The following is a 22,679-nucleotide window of genomic DNA, read 5'->3' as shown; positions in this document are numbered from 1 at the left end:
GTTTTTTTTTAACTTAAATGCCTTTTTGTTCTGAAAATTCTATTTAAAACGCTGTGTTAATAGACTATCGCCATATTGTGAAATAATGGAATTGATATTTAATGTCATTGCACGTGCACAAGAGAACAAAGCATCGAAATTGACTTGAACTATCAAATAATAAATGCCCCTTACAGATCGATAGGGAAACATTTAAAGATGATCTTATTTTCGTGTTTATCTGCAAGTTCAGAAAAGGACTGTATATGTACTGTATTTGTTTTCACGTGTTAAGGTCCTCTCGTTATCCTATTCTATTGGTTAAAAAGTTTCCTGATTGGTACATTCTCTTCTCTGATTAGTTTCTGGAGACGTCAATCAAATAACCGTCAGGCGATGCAGTCTACCGAACTGTACTGTAGGTCGAAACACAACGACGTAGCAGTGGTGCTGTGGTTGTTTATGGCTGCCGACTCGCTGCAGACGTTCGGAAATTTGAAACATAGAAGAAAATATTCGCATTAGCGGGAGGTGCCGATTGGTAATTATAATCGTTGTTTCGGTAGGGGACGTAACTAACACCGTGTGACACGCCTGGGCGTGCGGCTAACTTTTACGTGTTTAAGGCGTAGGTAGAATTTGAACTTCATCGACTGCGAGTGAAAATACTCAGCAGCGGCAAAAGCGATCCTCGAACACGGATATATAAATATTTTTTTTTTGCTGTTTATGCGAAGACCCACGCGGCTTTACATGGACCTTCTACTTTCTTCGCCTCGAATCTTGATGATGGAACAATCTGTAGTACCGCCGTGTCCGTCTTAAGTCAGCTATGCTAACAAGCTAGTTATGCTAGGTACGTGTTAGCTACCAGCACAGTACAGTAGTTAGCCGCGTACATTCACATCTCCCGACAACTTTATCGCGGTATTGCAATTGGATTTGTGGGTAACGGGTCAATATTTTATAAGCATTTAAACAAAACGACGTTGACAGAAAGTCCACGGCCATTTTTCCCTGCAAGCAAGTGACTTGTTGGTTGTACCAAGAGGCTATGTCGAGTTGTAGTTTGGCTATTTTGCATTGCCCGTTGAAGATTGTTGCCCGAAAACAGCAAGCCGTACATAAGATGCAACGTCCTCAAACAAGCAATGTCGGATCACGCTGAGTAACGTCGCTGGTTTGTGACAGGAGGCGAGCGTCAAGTTGCGCAGGTTGCTCCACATTTTTGTGCGGATGCGAACGCTCGGGGAGGGGGGAAGGAAACATACCGAGGAGAAGACCTTGTTTTTGCGAATCTGACTGACGAGGAGCGCGACGGCGGATCGTCCTCGACTCCCGCATCAAAATGTCGGCCATCTCTGCAGCCGAAAAAGTGGACGGATTTACGAGAAAGTCGGTGAGGAAGGCCCAGAAACAGAGAAAATCTCCCAGCTCGTCTCAGTACAGGACTCAGATCGCCCCGGTGGAGCTTTCGTCGCTGCCTCAGCTCAAAGGTAAGGGGATGATGATGGAGGTCTGGTGGGTGATTGAAATAGGCCATCACTGTGACAGGTTATGCCCACTGCTCAGAATCACACCCGGATCACTGACTTCCATCCACTACCTTATTCAACCAGTTGTGTGTGAAAGTGAAACGTGTAACATTTAAGTGAGTTTGCAGAAATACTCGTTGGTAAGCCTTCTAAAAGAAGACAGGGACCACCTGTTGCTTGGGATTTATCAGTTCGAATTATGTAGTGCAGTTCTTCCTCACCTTTCTTGAGCCAAGGCACATATTTTACATTAGAAAAATCTCAAGGCACGCCTTCTCACAATGTCATTAAGGTTTGGTCAGTTGTACTGTCTGCAATGAAGTGGAAGAGCGTTGAATTTTTTTCCCTGATATAGATAGACAAATACATTTATTGTTAGTAAATTCATCTATATCTCATAGGTTCAGAAAATGGTTGGATGGATGATTGGAGTGGCATAATTTCCCACGGCACAGCTGATGATCTCTTTCTAATATGCAGTGTTTGGGTATTAGAGGTCTCAAGCAGTGTCTTGAGATACATTGTTTTGCCATTATACTGAGTAAAAATGCCCTTAATCCATTTCAGTCTTCCTCCCAAAACAACAAAAATGCTGCTTGTATTATAATGAGGAAAAAAATAGCAGCGCTTAATAAAAAACATACAGTGATGATAATTGAATAGAATAAAAAAGTTTTGTCACACCGTATCGATTGAAGGATCATTGTCATGCTCTTTCTGTGGTGACCGCCATGGCCAGCTAGGAGCAGTATAAGACAGGCAGATGAATATTAGTGTTCATTGAGACTTCTCAACTTGTCCCAGTTCATTAGCAAAGCACTAATACGGCAGTTGTTCTTGGCAGAGAATACAGTTGTTGTATTTACATGTACCGCTAATCGGTTTAAGTTCGGTCCATTGCTTGGTGGTATAGAACCACATCAAGGATTCTATTTAACATGATAACTGAAAGGCTAAGCTATGTGGTTGTTTTGAATATGCAAACTACAATTGTCTTTGTTTTATGTTTCGTTTGGGAGATAATTAATTCTAGGGGTGTCAGTAAATGCCTGGAAGCCTCAATTCTGAGGCCCACTTGTTTTCTGAGTTTGGTCATGCGAAGTTTGCAAAATGAGCCACAATTGGCCCTTACATGAGCAACTGCGATGTCTTTTTCAGTCGACAGCAAGTGGCAAAATGGCTGCCCCCTTAGATGGGGCAAAACGGATGAATTTTGCTGCTTAATTCATAGTCACACAAACACAATATTAATCAGAAAATTATGTTTTGACTTCTGACGACAGAAAGGACATATTGTAAAGAATGTTTTTGAGCTGACTTGTCCTTTAAGCAAGACTTGCTAGTCCATCTGGTATTATCACATCCTCTCACATTTATAAACAAAATATCATATGCAAGCAATTTTTGATGGATGTTTCCTGAGCTCTTCCTCTTATTGTTGAGAGCAGTTCGGCAAGTAGCAGATTCCATAAAAACTGTGAGTGTCCTTATTCATTATTTCCACTAGAGTGTTATGTTTACTATTGTGACCTTGCAGCGACAAGGACATTTATTTAGACGGCAGGTTTTGGGTCATGAATGACGGACTTTGAAGAGGCTTCAGCCCTCATGCGATTGGGGTGTATAGAGCTCCCGCGGTGTGATAGACACCAAAAAGATGAGTCACTTTGAGATCATCATCGTTGCTGTGGCAACCAGAAGCCTTGAGAGCAGATGAGGAAAAAGGTTTACGTTCAAAATATAGCCTTCCACATTTAGGTTAATGTCTCTGTTGCGGGACTGATTTTAGCCAGACTTAGTTTTCGAAATTTGATTTTTCACAACTGTACTTTGTGGTGCGATGAGGTGATTCAGTGTTTTGGACACATAATTATTCTTATTTACTAAATCTTTTGTGTGTACATGACAAGCAAAAACACATTTAGCCCATTGATTAGCTAGCGGGGACAAAATATTATTTTTCCATCGTGTCTGCCAGTAGATGATCTGTCAATAAATAATGTCACGTAAACGGACAGCGTAGCACACCAACAGTTTTAATGTACTGCAGTGAAAGTCATAAAGATGACTTTTTGGCAGGCTCGGTTGTGCCCTCAAACGTTTTTGGAATAGAATTAATTTCCTTAACTGTGTCGGTGGAAGATACGTTGTGGGAAGATGTAAATGGATGTATTTGTGTTAGCTTGCCTGCCTTTCACACTCCCACTGGCACAGCTGCTCTGAATAAGCAATTTGATTGAGCTGCGTATTTCGCATGTGTATTTACTACCACAAAGACCAAAATAGATGCTAGAAAGCTGCGCAGGCTCACAAAGACAGCCATAAGGCCCGTCCCCTTTCCCTAGAAGTTGCACTGGTTCAAATGCAAGTATCTATCAAAGCATTCTTATTGACAGGCATGGTCCACATCAAAAAAAGCATCCGGGTTCCACGTAGTCGGCAAAACCGCCATAGACTAGGAAGTATGTATGTTCCTCACCCGACGATGCATCATCAGAGATGGTTACAGCACCAGCATCATCTCTCTTTCTTAAAGGGGAACTGAACCTAAGACGTTCAAACTTTGTTACATTGCCATTCTTCTACACTCGCACCAGCGAACTTGCTTCTTCTTCAAAGATGACGACGCCAAAGAAGCAACTGTAATCATGGCAACTAACTTTTCGTTTTGCGCGACAAACCACGAATCCCGCCAGGATTGCACCTTTGCTCACTGTAATTCATCTGCACTCCATAGTAGGGCTGAGCTTGCTCCAGGTCCACATTCTTTGTGTGCACTCATCATGAAGGATTCCCACGCACACGATTTGTAATCATCACAATTTTGTTTTCCTTCATTCCTAATCAGGGCAGCGGACATTTGGGCTTGACTTCTTCACTGTTTGGTTCTTGTAGCCCCATAAAGTGGGGCTTTTGAGCAGTACTTAAATGTCAAGGACGAGGCACGCCGCTTCCCCTGGGTGCCGGGTCAGAAGTACTTGTTTTTTGTCTTCTTAGTGGCTCCCGGAAAATAAAAACAAGTGCGGGCATCTTGAAAGGAGCAGTGTCAATTTGCCCTCATGAGACAGTTCGGATTATGTGAAGCCAGATCACGATGTGTTAAGCTGTATCAGTTAAGACTGTTCGAGGAATGTGCTTGAGACCAAGCCCGCCAGGTATTTCCTTGATCATACTCATTTGTATTTTAGGTGCGCAAAGACGCACATTGCACACAGGCAGGGATGCTCGGAGAAAACGGCAAAATGACTGAACTGTAGCATTTGTCTTCTGTTACTGTTTTGTGTGGCCTGGCCCTTTAACCTGCTTTCAAGGCCGACTGTACAACGAGCACACTGTACACGTGAAGTAGATTCTTTCATCAACTGCAACCATCCCATCGAACCGGTACAGCAACTCTTGGATGTCCATTTGTGGTTTCACTCGGCTTTTGAAAGACTCAGGCTAATTTTGAGATGTGAGACGTCGACATGGTGTAAAAAGCTTGTAACAAGCTTGAAGTTTCAGTATGATGATTATGTTGTTATGCCCCAACATGAACTTAACACCAACTCAAAATCATGTTCAAACCTTTCTTTTTTTTTCTTCTTTTTTAAAAATTATCCTGCCATTGATTAGAATTTGAATTTGGATCTTACACCCCATTAACAAAATCACATTTTGGTACATTGTACTCATCTATGTGCGAGATGGAAGCTGCTTGTTCAGAGGTCACCAGACCAGCATACTCACTTTGTTTTGGTTTCACTCTGCTCAGTTGGTTCTTTGAAATGTTGATAGATACTAACAGGGGCGGGTACGAATGCCAAAGAGTTTTTTTTTACATGGTGGAGTTTCCTGTATGAATGTTTGTTGTATATTAGCTGTGAATAATATTTTTACAATGAGAGTGACAATTTATGCCCTGCTCACAGTACAAACTGGTCGTTGTAAGTTTGCCAATCTTTTCTGCGCTTCGACTGCCTTCTAATTTAAGAACATGTGTTTGCATAGCAAATATTGTGAAGTTAAATAATTTGCTTCCGACTCAAACTGCCATTACAGCAAAACCAGTCACCCTTTGAAGACGACTGACAGTAAAAAAGGGTTTGCAGTCTATATACTGGTGGAAATAATATGACCTACAAATTTTTGATTACGGTCCCTTTTTTTTTGGTCTCTGTGTTGTAACAACAACAGCCACCGTGCTACAACTGCACCATCTGTGTATTGAATATCTGTTTCCCATGGGGGTTGACCTCTGTTGCAGTAGGTTACCGAAATATTGGATATGCTAAAATGGAAAATGGTTGCATAACTTGGCCACATTCACGTGTGCAGTGCTTCTGCTAACATGAGACATGTTTCATTAATAATGTCACAGGTGTGGATTAGTTGAACCCCGTTCCCAGTAACCTTTTATACATTTTTATCCAAACACTTCTCAAAGAGAAGAAAAATCTGTATCGTCTGCCCCTGTATAGAGAATTTTAGCCGTCTTCTGTCCAACTGCATTTTTTTCTAATTTCCAGCGCAAACTAGAACTGGTTGATGATTCCATTTTAGGAATCACATTTTTTTCCGCACTGGGGGAATTAGGATTTCAGGGAAGCGGGGTCTGCAGTTCAAAGATGACCAGATACAATAGAAGCCTGTTTGAAGGAAATGGCAAAATCAACTGCACTTAATATTGCCAAAGGCACAGTTCCCATTGTGTGATTTCAGTGGTTTAGCAATACTGTATGACGAACCCCCGCCCCCCTAGGTATGTGCTTCCAAGCTGCAAATATTTTGCTGAGGTGGCTTGCCTCACCTGTGCTGCTTTACACGAGAAAAGGCCAGAAGAGACCTGGAGGTGCTGTGAATCAAATCCAACCCGAGATGCACATCACCATACAGTAGGAGAACAGTATCAAGGGCATGATCAATCCAAAATACTTATTTTTTTCTTTTTTTACCCATATTGTCTCCATATGCTGCTTTTTAAAAATAAAAAGATGAATGCATTCTTGAAATTCTTCATGGATGCATTTTATGCACGCTGTCTTCTGTTGTGCCGAAATCATTACAGTGAACTGCGGACATGAAATGACACGACAGCAATAGCTCACAATCTTCATCTCTGCTATATCTGTTTACGACCGGTGTTGTTTTCTCATGAATACCTCTCCGTCTTTCACCTCACACGTTCTGACTTGTACACAAAAACATGCTGCGTCATTAAAAGAGGAACGAGGAGTTCAGTCGTTCATTATCGGACCAGACATGTTTCATCACTGGCCGCACTCACATCCACAAACACAGTGGGTCAAACTATAAAATGTATTTACATTGCGATACCTCGTCCTTATGATATCATGTACATGTGTGTGTCTGTGTTTTCAGTAGGACTTGCTTGGGGGAAGTGCAACGAAATGCTTTGGAAACAACAATGTCTTGTGCAGGTTGCCAAACATGCTTTGTATGTGTGACAATGTCACTTTTAGATTCAGGGTCAAGTGATTTTATTTTTGTGTTCCTCAGATTTTTTTATTGGTGTTTAAAGAACTCTTCCAGACTTCTTCTAGTTGGATTAATTGTTCCTTTTTTTGTCGTCTCATATGCACACCAATAGAACTTTAATGGAAATCTGTCTTTCTTTCTGAAGCACCCCGAGGAGTTTGTGCACTAATGCATCTGAACCTCAAAGGCAAAAATAGCATCACATTGTTGGGGGGGATACATATTAGACTCTAAAGCCATCTAGAGAGACACTAAGACAAAAAAACTTCAAACACACGGATTTCAAACATAAGTGGTGTAAGTTTAGCCCAATTTTGACTGTTACCAGTTGTTGTTCACAGAAAAACAGCAGGCTAAATCTGTCATCTCATGAATAGCAAATAATAATGCAGGCTATTTGATGGTGTCAAATCCAGAAATAAAGGACGACTTTGACCTTGGCTTACAGAAGGAATGTTCGTTTTGTCCAATTTCTAGTTTAGAATTATGACTTATGAACGTAAATTGTGCATATAAATATTGAACTCCTCTCTAAAATGTGAAGACAGTTCTTCTGCACAAATTAGTTTCTGGTTATCATGTGCCATTTATGTTTCAGGTCATCGCACCTTTTCTAATGTCAGTATGGGAAGCACCGTGACCCTCACTGTTGCATAAGTGTTCTATCGCATGTCAAAACCATCCGCTGATTTTTTTTTTCTTCCCCTCCTCTTAACATGTATTTGAGCTGTGCACCTTTCAGGTCTTGCCGACTCGCGCGCAAGAATACACTGGTTGTCTTCGAAGACATTGTGCCTTTTGCACAAAGACTCGACAGGACAGCTTGTAGCCTGAGTGTCGATACGGAAGCCCAACTATTTCTTGAGGCCTGCCCCAACTACAAATTTGAGCTGTGGGCTTTGCTCTAAATCCTTAGTTATCATAGTTGGAGAATGCAGCAGTAAAGCATGTTCAACTCATCTTGGAAGTCTTTGACCTTGCACAAAGTGACTGAACCCTGAGCAATGCTCCTCTCAGCGGGATGCTGTCCCGTGGCCACAGTGATTACCTACGCTGTGCCCAAACATAACATCAGTGTGTAGTGTGGCTGTCTGGGTGGCTTCCAAATGCTGTTAATAGCTTGGCTGGGTTGGACAGCTTTAATAACCACGGACGTACTCGCAGTCTAATCCATAAAAGGCTTTACAGTCAAAGCCGGGAATGACAAGGCTGCCTCTGTCTGGCTCAATATCGTCACCAGTACGAATAACCTATGTATTGTTGATGCCACACTTTTTGTTGTGGGTTTCAACAAGCCGGGCAAAATCTGTATAGGCTGTCAAGAAATGAAAGAAAAAAGTGCATATGTATTGGCTTTGACTGTGGGGAAAACCACCGGGAACATTTTCTTTCATTTAGTCATTTGATGTTGGCAATGGCGAGCACTCTTCTCAATTTCCCCTATTTTTCCCTCTTGTGTGATTTCAGACGCTCCCTCCACTGAGCAGCAGGAACTTTTCACCCAGAAACTCCAGCAGTGCTGCATGCTCTTTGACTTCCTGGATTCTGTGACAGACCTGAAGAACAAGGAGATCAAGAGGGCCACACTGAATGAGCTGGTGGACTATGTGTCCACCAACAGAGGCGTGCTTGTTGAATCTGCGTACCCTGAGATCACCACGATGGTCAGTCAGTAGACGGTGGTTAAGGGGCTCGCCCTATCAGGATGTAGTCATTTAATTTCAAATGGAGAGATGGGGCACTGAAGTTTTTCAAATCCTTCATTGACACCAATTGCCTGATTAGCAAATTCATGCTATCACGAATGCACTCCGTTGACTGATGTCCGCATGTATCGCTGTAGAAGGTACAGAGGCAAACACCTGCTTCAAAACACTAACCTGAAAAAAATTATAGACTGAAAGAAAAAAAAAAGGCTTTCCCTCTAATAAATGCCCTCGTACTCTCTGCACCGAAATTAGCACGCACCCCCTCCTGCTGCCGTATGAGGAAATTCTGTCATTCGGGAACGTCCTTGGTCATTCTTCACTGTGAAGTGTGCAGTTTGTAGTCATTAGGAGCCATCGGATATATATCCTCTCCCCATGCTCGGTGAAATAGCCTGTGCACTCGAGGGGATTACAAAATGGAGGCTGATCATGTGTCTCCTGTCTAGACAGGTTTTGTCATGTCAGCACTATATGGGATATACTATATGTTGCCATAGCTACGGTATTAAAAATCCCCCATTGTGCCATTTCGACTCGAGCTGAAATGCAGGACTGCTTTGTGTTTTCACATGTATAGACATGTATTTATTTCACAATAAGGCTATAGAACATTAGAGCTGCAATCAAGGAAAAAAAAAATCCCATTCATATTTTGACTGATGCTGGCAGTCACTATTAATGAATTGAACCCAAAAAGCTGGCAGCTGACTCCAGAAAGAAGTTGTAAAAATGTGTCAAGTGAAGTTGACACTGTAGTTGCTGATGTATGTTGAACTCGATCATTCTTTTCCACAGATCAGCACAAATATATTCCGTACACTTGCTCCTAGTGACAACCCAGATTTTGACCCAGAAGAGGATGAGCCCACTCTTGAAGCTTCATGGCCGCATATCCAAGTAAGGATATGATTTTGTTGCTTCTCTGCCTCTGTAGAGCTGCATCTCAGTGGGAGGGCCTATGTTGAGGCAACAGATGTTTTGGAATTCGCAAAAATAAAATTGGATACTAAGTGTGTTGTACGTTTGCACTGACATTTTAGTGCGTACCACTGCGTCAGAAGTCTATTAAAAAAATACACCAATGAGGTTTTTTTTTTCCCTCTCTCATTGGATCTTTCAGCTCGTCTACGAGTTTCTACTCCGTTTCCTTGAGAACCCAGATTTCCAACCCAGTATTGCCAAACGCTACATTGATCAGAAGTTTGTACTCCAGGTAAGCAATCTTGTGGGCAATTGCCTTTGAAAACATTTACCACAAGTTAACTGATTCATCATGAAGGTCTTGGTAAATATGACAGATGGTTCTCCCAGCTGAATTTATTTTTTGTTGGTATGATGTGTGGAAACGACATAGGCTTTGGCCTTGCTATGCTTGCTCAGTTTTTCCCCCCTCGCTCTTTGTGAATTTTCAACAAAATGTTTTGTGCTTATCTACCACCATGCATTTGTAGACATGGTTTCATGTGTTATATTATGCAACTGTATAGGAAGTAGTATCCAAGCCGTCCCTCCTCCCCACATAGTTGAATTTGGCAAAACACACGTAGTTCTCAATAATGACGCTGCATCAGAAACATCTTTATTGGCCAAGTATGTAAAAAGACGCAAGGAATTTGTGTCCGGTTGGATGAGCCATCTGCACTGTCGTTAGTGTACAGGAGTCCCTCACCCCACAGCTCCACAGGAACCAAAGGGCCTGGAATGTTGGCTTGGCTGCATCAGAGGTGCCGGGACTGATTTTCCATGATGTGAGCGTGTCGTGGGGAGCTTTAAATAGCTGCCTGTTGTTTTGCTCTTTAGGGTGAGATGAGAGGGCTGTGGTTGGGAGCAAATTGTCAGGCTGGAGGGATGGAGGTTTGGGTGGCAAGTGTGACGTCGGGGGGGTGAGAACAACACATGGATGGTCGTATGGTGTAATTTTCCAAAATAATAGATCCTGAAGAACACAGAAGTACAAAATAGCTTGCATGTACGACGACGCACTCTTTAGGTTTAGACCACCAGCCGTATCACCGAGGCGCTGATGACAGGTTAACTGGAAGACAGTTGCCATACGATGCCGAGCCAAAAAATTCCTTTTGAACTGCCTCATAATGATGACTCATGACATGTAATGGCGCAAATAGATGTGACCTTTCAGGTGTGTATGATGCATTTGTTTCCCATTACGTACACACTTCCTGTTTTCTAATTGGGAAAGATGCCGCGCCTGCACAAATCCTACACAAATGAGAACAACTGACATTTTCATGCCCCCCCCCCCCCCCCCCCGCCCCTGCTGTCTCAAGCTTCTAGAACTGTTTGACAGCGAGGATCCAAGGGAGAGGGACTTCCTCAAGACCATCCTGCATCGGATTTATGGAAAGTTCCTCGGGTTACGAGCCTTCATCAGGAAGCAGATTAACAACATCTTCTTGCGGTGAGTTCAACATGATTTGTTGTTCAACTACTAAAGGTTCTGCCTTTTGGAGGCCTCGATGGGAGCGTCGAAAAGAAATCCCAAAGTGCACTAAATATAACATTTTCCATTTGAAGCTGCTGAAATATGTTGCAAAGAAAGGAAGCTAACTCATGCCTTGCGTTGAACAGTATCCTTTTAATTTGTCCAGCCGTAAACATCTAAATGATAGCAGATGCGAAGGACGTCATGCTTCAGCCCGAGACGTGTTTTCTCTTTGTGTACTGTCCTTGCATGATTGCAACCCGAACCCATTTCTCCCGCTTTTCAAACTCGGAAAAGTACAAAAGCGCAGATGGAGGCATCAAACATTCCCAACAATGTGTTGAGTCTTTACAGCTCCTGTTGCTGCGTGACAATGGGATTTAGATGATTGAAACGGGGGCCCTTAATGTCATTTCCAAAAGGCAAGGGTGGCAACATGGATGCGCCCACTTTGACCATCTGCCATGCAGGGTAAAAATAGTGTCATCGTTGTCAGGCGCTGGATCTACATACCGCAAGTGTGTAGGCATGGCTTGCTGAACACGAGATGAATCACTTATTCGTCAATCATTTGGTTGTCCACAGAGTATCATTTTAGCATCGTGGAATTGGCTGTATTTGATTGTTTCAGCCAAACAGCATTCATCTTACCGGGTTCTACTTACATTGGCAACATTAAACGTCACCCATAAAAAAAAATTAACAGATACATTTATTTTTTTTAAAGTACACTTTTGGGAGTTGTGTACTGCATTAACACTTTGCCTGTTGCACTTGTAGGTTCATCTATGAGACTGAACATTTCAACGGAGTTGCCGAGCTCCTAGAAATTCTGGGAAGGTGAGTGTATAATCATGCAAACGCAGGCAGAGCAATCTCGACCTACTTTCAAGCCCCCCCCCACCTTTTTTTTAACAACTTTAGACTGCTTTATTTTTTGGTCAATTTTAGTTTGAACTGGACTTCTGGTTCAATAATTGCTTTAGTTATGCAATGGTACCCTTTTAGTCTAATCCCTGACTTTTATCCCACCAGTATGTTGATGACTGTTTTTCGTGTCTCCAGTATCATCAACGGGTTTGCGCTGCCTTTGAAGGCAGAACACAAACAGTTCCTGATGAAGGTGCTCATCCCATTACACACTGCAAAGGGACTGGCCCTCTTTCATGCTCAGGTAAGACTGTCTCTACACCGCCATCTAGTGGCTCCACAATACATTTTTGAATTAATAACCAATCGGAAAAATGTGTGACTTTTATTCATAACTATTCAATGCCAATAGGAAAAAAAAGGAATCATTCTTAGCTGAGTTGCTGTCTCATGCCGTCATGTTGATCCTTTAGCACTGTTGTGGAATGTTAATTGGAGCTGCTTATCTTGTCTTTCAGCTGGCATATTGTGTGGTCCAGTTCCTGGAAAAGGATCCAACACTAACTGAACCGGTACAAAAAACAGGGGGGGGGAAAAAAGAGCAAATAAATAAATAACATTCCTCCCACTCTACACATTATCCCGGAGCGCTAAAATTAGTCAAGCTTCAGAATCTGTCGTGGGTGCTACAAAACCACCTACTCAACCAAGATAAAGATACACGATTCACATGAAAGAAGTCCCCAGTGAGTTGTCTTGCTTTATTTTTAGGTGATCCGAGGATTGCTGAAGTTTTGGCCCAAGACCTGCAGCCAGAAAGAGGCACGTGCATAAAACTGCCCGCGCAGCAATTACAGTAAATCAGCAAGTTTCTCTTATGCCTTCATGTTCACTTCTTTGTCTAAACAGGTGATGTTCCTGGGTGAAATCGAGGAGATTTTGGACGTCATTGAGCCAACGCAGTTCAAGAAAATCCAGGAGCCAATGTTTAAACAGATCTCCAAATGTGTGGCCAATCCCCACTTTCAGGTTGGTTTGGATTCAAAATGTGTATTTGCTCTCACTTTTTGTCAGTGTTAATTTCTCCGTTTTATGTTCGGTTATCGCATCGTGGTTGAAATAAATAAATAACTGGCTGTCGACGACCCCCCCCCCCCCCCCCCGCCACCCCTTTGTTAATTACCAGAGTCGCCCTCAGACGCCTGTACGGAAACATGAAGTCATTGCTGATTTTCTTCCCCCGCCCCGACAGGTAGCAGAGCGAGCGCTGTACTTTTGGAATAACGAGTATATTCTCAGCCTCATCGAGGAGAACATCGACAAGGTCCTCCCCATCATGTTCTGTAGCCTGTACAGAATCTCCAAAGAGCATTGGAATCCGTACGTACTCTTAACATTAAGTTGCTCCAGAAGACAGAACTCCATCTGGCGCCACTTTCCACCGGAGCAATTATTGACGCGTGGATTGGCCATTAGCATTCATGTGGAGTTCCTGTCTGGTGTTGTACGGTATTGACACACACTCCCAAATTTTACATTTCAGAACTATCGTAGCTCTGGTCTACAATGTGCTGAAGACGCTGATGGAGATGAATTGTACACTCTTTGATGAGTTGACCTCTTCCTATAAATCAGACCGGCAAAGGTGAGTCCAAACTAATCGGCATTGTAATCGTTATTATCACTGTATCAGGTACAGGGAGGAACTGGTTTCTGGTTTCAAAGAGTTGGTTTTAGCTTTCCATCATTGAAAATTGAAATTAGCGTAAATACGGCGAGCTTAATCCTAGGGACCTGAAGCAGGGGTTTTATTTGATCATACAAATATGACAATATAACAATTATTTTATTTGATTTCTTAACATAATAAAACCAAAACATTCATGTGAAAAAAAACTGATGTTGATTTTCTTTAGTACATATTCATTTATTATTTGATTGTTTAGAAAATGCACGAGAAGGGGATCTTGGAAAAAAATAAACGCATATTAAATGCCCAGCGGAATATTGGGAGGGAAGGGAAAAAAATTCTCAATTCAATAAAAAAAATTTCAAAATCGTTCGCTGTTAAATGAAGCCGACTTCCAACATTAGTGCAACAAGAAGAGCTAACATGATGAGGATAGGTGTCATCGATACATGGTTGAAAATCATTCTGGTGGCATTAGTATCAATGGCACGTCAACAGATTTGTTCTGGAGTGGTCTTGCTTTTAGTATATTAGCATCTTTTTGTCATGGTGATCATGAGACTAATGTGTTCCAGTTATGCTTTTACAGTGCACATGATTTGCTGGTTGCCTGTTAGATTGTTCACAACAAGGTCTTTGTTGTTTATTTTTGTCGCTTCACTTATCACTCATCTACTTCCTGTTTACATTGCTGCGACTAATAAGAGACAGCAGCGATGTCGCGGGTTCAGCTGGACACTTTTGCACTTGAAATTTTTACCGATCGTGAAGTGCACCGGCTGGATAAAGAAAGTAAAACGCTCAGTTTTCCTGTTTTGACTGCGCTTTTTTTTCCCCACCCCCAGGGAGAAGAAGAAGGAGCAGGAGCGTGACGAGCTGTGGAGGAAGCTGGACGAGCTGAAGCTCAGCAACAGCACACTAGAACAGAACAACAGCCACAAGCTCCTAAGTGTCCAAAACAACAACAAGAATAGCAATAATAATAACCGGGGCAGCCAGTGAGAGCAACCCACGTGGCAACTGACACCGGTCGTCAGCTTTTCACACTTGTTGTCTTGAATGGACTGACGTCGTCTCAAGGACTGTCGGGAAGGGATGAACAAAGATTGGGGCGGAGGGGGGCGCCGGCGGTGACGACACCTCCGCATTTTTATAAAACATCGATGAGTGACTTTAAATGCCTCACAGAAAAGATTTGATGTTACCGACAGTATATTGTTGATTTGTCCACTCTTGTTGTATTCGGTGTACATGTCCAGCGGTTGGAGGAGAGAGGGAGGGGGGCACCGGGGGATCATGACTTGAATTCAGCAATTCAGATTGTTTCTGCCACCAGCTGAATCGCTCAACAAAGATGTCTATTTTGTACTGTCGTCGCTGCCAACACTTGTGCGCTGACCCTAGGGCTGCGGGAAGTGCATTGTGGGAGTTAAGAGGCAGCCGGGACCACACCCGCTCTGAGACATGCTGAAATGTACACAAAAAGAGCCTCCATTCGAAATCCCAATGGAACAATCACGATGACCATCCCAATCGGTTTTGTCTATGTCTTGGTCTTGCGGAGGGTGTTTCGGAGTGTAATATTGTACGTCACAGTTAGTTTTACATTTCAGGTAAATATTTTTTTATCTGGGCGAAACCATGTGAGTGGCACAGCAGCGTTTATTCAGAGTATTTACACTGAAGTATTGACACAGGGCTTTCAATTGGACACTTTTTTGCCTGGGTTATAGTGGGAGGAATTGGATTGACCGTTGCTTGATTGTGTTGGGGGCATACTGTGATGCTGCTGTTGTGTCTTTCGGTTTATAAATATATAAATATACTTCAAATAGCTGTTAGCTTAGCGTAAAGCCTGGAAACCAAGACAACATCCACAGTTCAGCCGTTTTATATTGGACCATGCTTAAACAGTCTTCGCCCATGTAAATGGTTTCGGGAAAGAAAAACAAGTTTTACTGTTTCCAGTCTTTATGCAGTGATGCTCAGCATACAACTGTAGGATGTATTTTCGTCATGTCTAACTACAGGCAGGGAAGTAAAGTTGCTGTTGTTATTTTTTTTTTTAATTACTTTGAATTATTTCTGTAAAATAATAGAAGCGAAAGTAAGACATACAGTGCTATATTTTTCCAAAGTTTATTTTTGGGGCAGTTCATTTTGCAAATGGACTAAGCTGGGATGCCAAGCAGGCTTGATTGTTCAGTCTATTCGTCGAGTGGTTATATTTGTATTAGGGACGCACCGACACCACTTTTTTCGCAGAGCGAATCGGAATCTACAAGGACATACATTTGAGTACTCGTTGATATAAAATACTTGATTATCCCAGTACGTCTTGCAATTATGATGACCTTTTTTTTTTTAAACTAACATCGTTCCAACACACAAACTCATTGAATATGGCATCCGTTTAACAAGATTTTTAAAGAATAACAACTTGTCATTACTAAAATGTTCAAATCCAACTGTCTGGTTTTCTACCACGTTTTTCATTTAAATGTTAACTGTAACACAAGGGCAGGACAACTAAAGTGGCGTTACTTCTCCATACTTGGGAGTGTATGACAAGAGTACGGGACAGGTTCTTTGTCGTTTTGGGGGTTTTTTTCTGTGTCATTCGCAGTAATCCCGTTTCAGGTGAATGAGCCATTTGCAGTTTCACCGTACAGGTCAAAGTCTAAAAAACTTGCCTGACATAAGCATATTCTTCGGGGTGGATATGTCACAGCACATTGCCCGCAGGCCTGGCCTCATCCGCCGCGGCTTTGTGGTGGGAGCAAAGCTGGCCGTGCTGGAGTCTGGCTCGAGAAACTCAAAAATTCAACATCTATTTTGCAGAGCATAATTTGCAGTTGGATTTCATGTTTTCTGTGTTTGCCTTGAAGCATCTCCACACTGCCAGCATGGCTCCTACCCCACCTACCTGGGAGATAGAGTATATGTCAGGTTGATAAAGTGGTATCTGTGTCGTAATATTAGAGCAATGTTATAAGTCCGAGGAAAAACGTACAGTTTCACCCCCGATTCTGGTCTTGGTATCAGTGCGTCCCTAATTTGTATGCTAGTTTCGAGGTGACAAAGGACAATGCCGCTCTATTTAAATGGGACCTATGGACTATATGATGTTGGTTCCGTTTTCAATGTAGTTTCAAAGTATTAATGTACATGTACAGTGAAATGACATAAAGGTCCTACCTGTGAGATAAACCTTTTTATTCTATTGTCATGTCCAGATGATGATGATAGTTTATCATGTGATTGACAACTGAGTTTCTTTCTGCCCCCCCCCCCCACACACCTTTTGCAGTCTTAGGAAGGGCCTTATCCCCCCCCCCCCCCCCCCTCAAAACACAGACGCACTCATATATTATATATATTCATTCATTCATTTTCCGAACCGCTTGATCCTCACATGGGTCGCGGGGGGTGCTGGAGCCTATCCCAGCTGTCTCCGGGCAGTAAGCGGGGGACACCCTGAATCGGTTGCCAGCCAATAGCAGGGCACACAGAGACGAACAACCAACCATGCTCACACTCACACCTCGGGACAATTTAGAGTAATAAGTACTAAATATTTTAAGATGCAATAGTAACACTGCTGGGATTGTTCAAACTTCACTGTCATGCTGTCATTGCGAATGAACAGCAAGTGGTCAGATTTCCTCTCGTCAAGATGTGTTATGAAGTAGTGAAACAAGAAAATAAACACTTGGTTGTTTTGAGAAGTAAACTTTACTACCTGTTCTTCCTCATGCTCTTACCTCCTCAAGTAGACTTTTTGTTGTGGTTGTCGTTGGGAAGTAATCATCATCTGCTCATTTAAGAGTCTTAAATGATCTAAATGTGTCTTAAATTAAGACACATTTAGATCATAGGGAACACGTTAGGGTGCATTCTTGAAGGGGCTGTCTTCACCTGGCTTTTTCACTTCGAATGTTTTATTTCCAGTTTCTCTGATGCCTTTTTTTTCTTAGTACAGCATTCCAACGTCTGTGATGTTTAAACTTACTCATTTGAGGTGAGAAGGGATGGAGCCTATTTTGTAATCTCAGATAGGGTTTTCCGAGGTTTCTTCATTAAATAAAATCCACACTATCTTTCTACTCCAAGCATAGAACGCGCTTGTTTTTTTTAACTCTCAGCAGCTGTAGTACAGCATCATGTTCGCTAGATGGTGATATGATTTGTAATGTGTACGGTGTTGATTGCGGCTGTAAATCCAGACGCGACGCTATTCCGTTTATTTGGTGCAGAAAGAAAGTACATTTGGCTCGTGATATTTACCAGCCCAGAGATGCCAATTCAATCTGTAAACATGTTGGAGTTCTGGAGTTTGGGAATTCACTGCGATATGTCGCACTTGAATGACATCATAGGTCAACGGAACTTCATTCGTATGGTGGGACACACTAGAGTGGTGATCTTTTGAATGATATATCGGCCTGTCGTGTGTATTATAGATTCATTGGATTCTATTTCGTTCCCTTATTTCCGCCATATTATAGTGCAGAGAGCGATAGGAAACACTGAGTCTTATACTGCAATATGAAAAGGCCTCATACTTTTTTGTTGATTTGCAATGGCATGCAGGACAAAAATATTACATCAATATGACAATTTTGAGTGTATTGCTTTTTTTGTAAAATGGGTTCTTGCACTTAACCTTGGTTTCTTGTTCATGTTTTTTTTATTTTTTTTAATGCCACCGAGCCTGTGTATATGAGTATGTGGTTATTTCTTATTTGCTTTAAACCGTTTTGCTGTTTGGGTTATAGTGGGTCTTTTATACATGCGTAGAACTATGTATTCTCCAAAATGAAGCATCTATATATTCAGCATGTATTTTGTGCATGTTTAAAAGAGCATTTTTTGTCATACATCACGTTAGGAAGTGCGTGGACCTCTGTGTGCCCCCCCCCCCCCACCCCCATTATTCAAGTTACTCATCCCTGCATTAGAATGTACAGCAGCTACAGCGTTGCCAGTCCGATTTTACACTAGCAGGATGTTCCCCTCTACGCGTATTACCTAGAAGTGCAGTTTCCCTGGCGACAAGTCGCTCCTTGGAGGAGATCACGTGGCTGCAAGTAATATACTGTTCGTAAGAGTTTTGTTCGTTCTATAGTTCGTATACCAACCGGAGATGTTGGAACGGAGCTCCACGAACTACACTTCGGAGAACCTCACCAACACTTTGTTCACGTCCAAGTTGAGCGCCGCTGCTGACATATGCGTGGGACTTGCCATCCTCTCAGTGGGTACGTGCATCACCCCCCACCCCTTTTTATTTATTTCACATTAAAGCAATTTAGATTTGACAACTGTCGTGACGTTATCATTGCTGCTCATAACAATGTTTGAGAGTTGTATCAATTGATCACATTTGGTGGAAATTGGATTTTTCTATGGTGTTAGTCTTTGTGCAATTTGACTGTTTTTCTCATTTTTTTTAAATGAAAAACGTCAATTCCTCAAGTGATAGTGTAGCCTATTTATCATGTGACAAATATATTTTTTGTATCCGTCATTTTCTTAACAACCCTATACTGGCGATTTGTTGGCAAAGGGGGGGTTGAACAAACTGTTAACATCAGGGCTGCTAATGATTGTGGCACACATGATTTGAAGAGAATTATTTCTTAATGGCCCCCACCACTCCAGACTCCATCAATGCACTTGATTTAGAAAATGGATTTTCTTTTTTTTTTTTGTTAGTCCTGGGTTATTCAAACAAATGCTGAACATGTAATACTTAATTAATAAGGGCAGTGTCTGTGTTTGTGAGAGAGGTTGGCAACCGCTGTGCTGTACTGAAAAAAAATATCCGAGACATCATGTACTAATCAACCTCCACTCAACTTTCATTACATTAGCGTCGACCCAAAACCAGTTGTCGCAACCCCTGAAGTGGACTGCAATTGGCTGGTGATCAGTCCGGGGCACATCAATCAAGCCATGGACAGATGGGCGATATGTTCTTCGTAAAGGAAATACATACAATAATAATAATTATAAGTGAAATGTAATCTGTTTCCGGTTGCCCCAGTGTTGCTATCAGCTATGGGTAACGGCATAGTTCTGGTGATCTGCTACCGCCGCCGCAAGAAGATGGTGGGCTCTGAGCTTCTGTGCGTCAACCTGGCCGTGGTGGACTTCCTGTGCTGCATCTGCTTCTACCCGCTCTCCATCCTATCATCCTTCCACCACGCGTGGCTGGGGGAATCTCTCACGTGCATCTACTACGGCCTTGGCTGCTATATTTTTGGCCTGTGCAGCATGTTCACCATCGCCGCCATCAGCTTCATCCGCTGTGTTAAAACGTGCTACAGCTTGGTTTATGGTGGGTATTTTGTCTCGATTTAACGTAATAAAATGTCATGACTTTTGCAGTTACAGTATACTTACTATACATGGTGGACGAATGGGTTGCACTTCCCGGGTTTTTGAATCTTAATATTGAGTGCGATTAACTTCTCAGCAGGTATTGTCTTTTTTTTTTCCACAGCCCTAAAAGCAACTCTTGCTTTTTCTATTAATTATAATAACCTTGATGAGGCTTTCCAGAAAGCGGACGGATGCATCTTTCAAGAGCAGTTGTTTTCCCTTTTTTTTGTTCAGCCGCATGGCTGGAAAACGCCAACATCAGGCTGGTGTGCTGCGTCATCTGGCTGGTGGCGACGGTGTGGTCCAGCTTCCCTCTCTTCGGCTGGGGCGAGTACGTCCCCGAGCCCTACGGACTGTCCTGCACCATCGCCTGGCGAGGCTACCACACCTCGGCCAAGGACGCCTTCTACGTCATCTGCTCCTTCGTGTGCTTTACGCTGCTTCCCGTCTTGATCATCGTGATGTCCCATTGCCAGATCCTCTACAAGGTGTCCCGCTTCTCCGATTCTCTGTCGGCGCAAGGCATCCAAAACAACCTACGGCATGCTGAGAAACGACTCTCCATGGTACATCAAGCAAACAAAAATCCTGAAATAATTATGTTTCAATTGATTTGAAAATCAACGGATTTGAAGTTTAATCAAACGCATCACAGAACTACAGGGCTTGCTCTCTTTCAAAGCAATATAAACTTTGCAATGACATTTTTTTAAAATGGCCGCGTGTCGGTTGCGTGTACTTTTCTGTCTGACTTACATGAGCATATATCATTGCCTCTGTTAGCATTAGCCTTTAGCGAGTAGCACTTCATCATTTCCAATGTCATTTCCTTCTCTCCATTTCCTTCCCCAGATGTTTTTCTGCATAAGTCTCGGCTTTGTCATCGCCTGGGCGCCATACGCCATTGTGTCCTTCCTCTTCATATTCCACAAGGAAAACCACTACATGGCTCCCGAGGGCTTTGTTTTTCCCACCCTCTTTGCCAAAAGTTCCCACATCTATAACCCGTTTATTTACTTTTACTTCAACAAGACCTTCCAGAAGGAACTCAGGTCCCTGCTGGTCTCTTTCTTTCCCAAAATGGGAGTGAATCGGGTCGGTGTCCATGCCGCTTTGAGCCACCCGGCCCCCGACCCCGTCTACATCCAGCTCCAGGAGGAAGTCCCCATCCGTAAGGCGTTTGCTTCATCTCGCGGTCAGACTCGGGGCAAAAGCTCAGGCAAAGACAGTCGAGGCACCGGCGGTAACCAGGTCCAGGAAAGATTGGTGCACACCTGCTGGGGGTCCACGTCAAAGAACCCCAACATTCTCTTGAAAAATAAAGCTGAAAACAATTCTTTGCCTGGCTGTGAGAGCTCCATCTAGACAAAGCAAAAGCCCCGAGACGCAAACAAAGCGGCGTCGTCGCCTTTCAAGTGTATAGAACCAGCCAGTGAATTCATTCGGCGTATTTAACAGCCTTTTTCTCGCATTCCCTTTCAGCGCAAGGTGCGCTGTTACTTCTTTTGGGTGATTCACAGATGCGGGCACCGGCAGATTAGGTCAAGGTTACAGGAATTTATTAATTCATTTCTTTGGAGTTTTAACCACAACAAAATCGACGCACGATATTTATCATACACGCATTGTAGCTGTCCATCATGTTTGCCGGATACTCATTCGCAGATGCAAGTAGGGGAAATAGATGTGACGTTGTATAAGCTGTTGTTGACCGTGTTGTGGAACTGTCGTCTCCTTGAGGTGTGTGGTTCAAAAAAATGACGAGCTGACTACTATTACCTGTTACAAACTACGAAGGTACCAAGTGCTGTATTACTGTACTCTGATGTTTTTTGTGTTGTGCTTGTTTTAACCTTTCCATGTGGTTGCATAAGGCTTACTGTATATGTTCTTCTTTTTTAAAAAAAAGTTATGATCTGAAATGGAAATATTTATTTATTGAATATATCATCTACACCATAAGAAACACAACGTGTATTTTATTTTATTTTTTAGCTAATAGTCATTGAAATTGGACCCAATATAAAATATAAATCTTTTCTTTTTGCCCCGATCTGAGCTACATGATTGTTATTAAAAAAAAAAAGTTTGATGAGTTTGTGTGGACTGTGTAACTTACCTTCAGAAGATACAGCTGATCAAACGTCAGATCTTTCACAGGCACCTCATTGAGCTCTATAGAGTCTGGTGATTTTTCACGCGACATCCAAGTCAAGATAATTTGACATGCTTCTACCATTCCACGTGACACTGTGCCAAAGTCACTGTGTCAATGTATTGCAATGTGGGGCATGACCAAGGCTGTTTGCACATAAATCTGATGATTCCAATTCAATGAACCAGCCGAGGATGTAGAGTCCAGCTTTCGCCCAAAGTCAGCTGGGATCGGCTCCAGTTCTCGGTGTCGAAAAAAAGATAGATGGACCCCTTGTTAGCATGTAATAAGTCTCACATGGGGATCTCATTATGTAAGGAAGCGGCACCAGTGGAACAAAACAGGGCACGTATCCATGGATAAAGAGAAGGCGGGACAAATTGGGGGGGGGATGGCAACTAGGATCAGACTGGCACCATCGGACCGGGTCAAG

At 42.6% G+C, this 22,679-nt stretch overlaps 2 protein-coding genes across 3 annotated transcripts; both read left to right on the top strand.

Annotated features, from left to right (window-relative positions):
* The first annotated feature begins 363 nt into the window (after window positions 1-363).
* Window positions 364-17,816, top strand: ppp2r5a (protein phosphatase 2, regulatory subunit B', alpha isoform). The gene is made up of 14 exons (XM_052052554.1): window positions 364-520; window positions 1,171-1,475; window positions 8,460-8,656; window positions 9,497-9,598; window positions 9,822-9,914; window positions 10,990-11,120; window positions 11,925-11,984; window positions 12,210-12,318; window positions 12,533-12,586; window positions 12,786-12,836; window positions 12,924-13,043; window positions 13,267-13,394; window positions 13,558-13,659; window positions 14,550-17,816. Exons 2-14 carry the CDS (start codon window positions 1,328-1,330, stop codon window positions 14,704-14,706), a joined length of 1,452 nt encoding a protein of 483 aa, XP_051908514.1. The 5' UTR covers window positions 364-520; window positions 1,171-1,327; the 3' UTR covers window positions 14,707-17,816.
* A 157-nt stretch (window positions 17,817-17,973) lies between these two features.
* On the top strand, window positions 17,974-21,755 carry opn8c (opsin 8, group member c). 2 transcript variants are annotated; one of them, XM_052052563.1, is made up of 4 exons: window positions 17,974-18,965; window positions 19,754-20,047; window positions 20,326-20,657; window positions 20,944-21,755. In XM_052052563.1, exons 1-4 carry the CDS (start codon window positions 18,851-18,853, stop codon window positions 21,454-21,456), a joined length of 1,254 nt encoding a protein of 417 aa, XP_051908523.1. In that variant the 5' UTR covers window positions 17,974-18,850; the 3' UTR covers window positions 21,457-21,755. The 2 variants fall into 2 exon arrangements, with proteins under 2 accessions (XP_051908523.1, XP_051908524.1); XM_052052564.1 differs by having other exon boundaries at window positions 18,840-18,965; window positions 19,581-20,047.
* The last annotated feature ends 924 nt before the right edge of the window (window positions 21,756-22,679 follow it).

Source organism: Hippocampus zosterae, chromosome 19 (assembly GCF_025434085.1).
Source record: "Hippocampus zosterae strain Florida chromosome 19, ASM2543408v3, whole genome shotgun sequence".
Classification (NCBI taxonomy): domain Eukaryota; kingdom Metazoa; phylum Chordata; class Actinopteri; order Syngnathiformes; family Syngnathidae; genus Hippocampus; species Hippocampus zosterae.
This window is presented reverse-complemented; position numbering and strand designations above follow the sequence as displayed.

What these genes read in the sequence shown, in the direction of transcription:
- ppp2r5a (XM_052052554.1), top strand. Translation starts at nt 1,328, where the DNA reads ATGTCGGCCATCTCTGCAGCCGAAAAAGTGGACGGATTTACGAGAAAG. An exon ending in CTCCTAGAAATTCTGGGAAG is followed by an intron (nt 11,985 to 12,209) that starts GTGAGTGTATAA and finishes TCGTGTCTCCAG; the next exon opens with TATCATCAACGGGTTTGCGC. An exon ending in ATCCAACACTAACTGAACCG is followed by an intron (nt 12,587 to 12,785) that starts GTACAAAAAACA and finishes CTTTATTTTTAG; the next exon opens with GTGATCCGAGGATTGCTGAA.
- opn8c (XM_052052563.1), top strand. Translation starts at nt 18,851, where the DNA reads ATGTTGGAACGGAGCTCCACGAACTACACTTCGGAGAACCTCACCAAC. An exon ending in GTGCTACAGCTTGGTTTATG is followed by an intron (nt 20,048 to 20,325) that starts GTGGGTATTTTG and finishes TTTTTTGTTCAG; the next exon opens with CCGCATGGCTGGAAAACGCC. An exon ending in CTGAGAAACGACTCTCCATG is followed by an intron (nt 20,658 to 20,943) that starts GTACATCAAGCA and finishes TTCCTTCCCCAG; the next exon opens with ATGTTTTTCTGCATAAGTCT.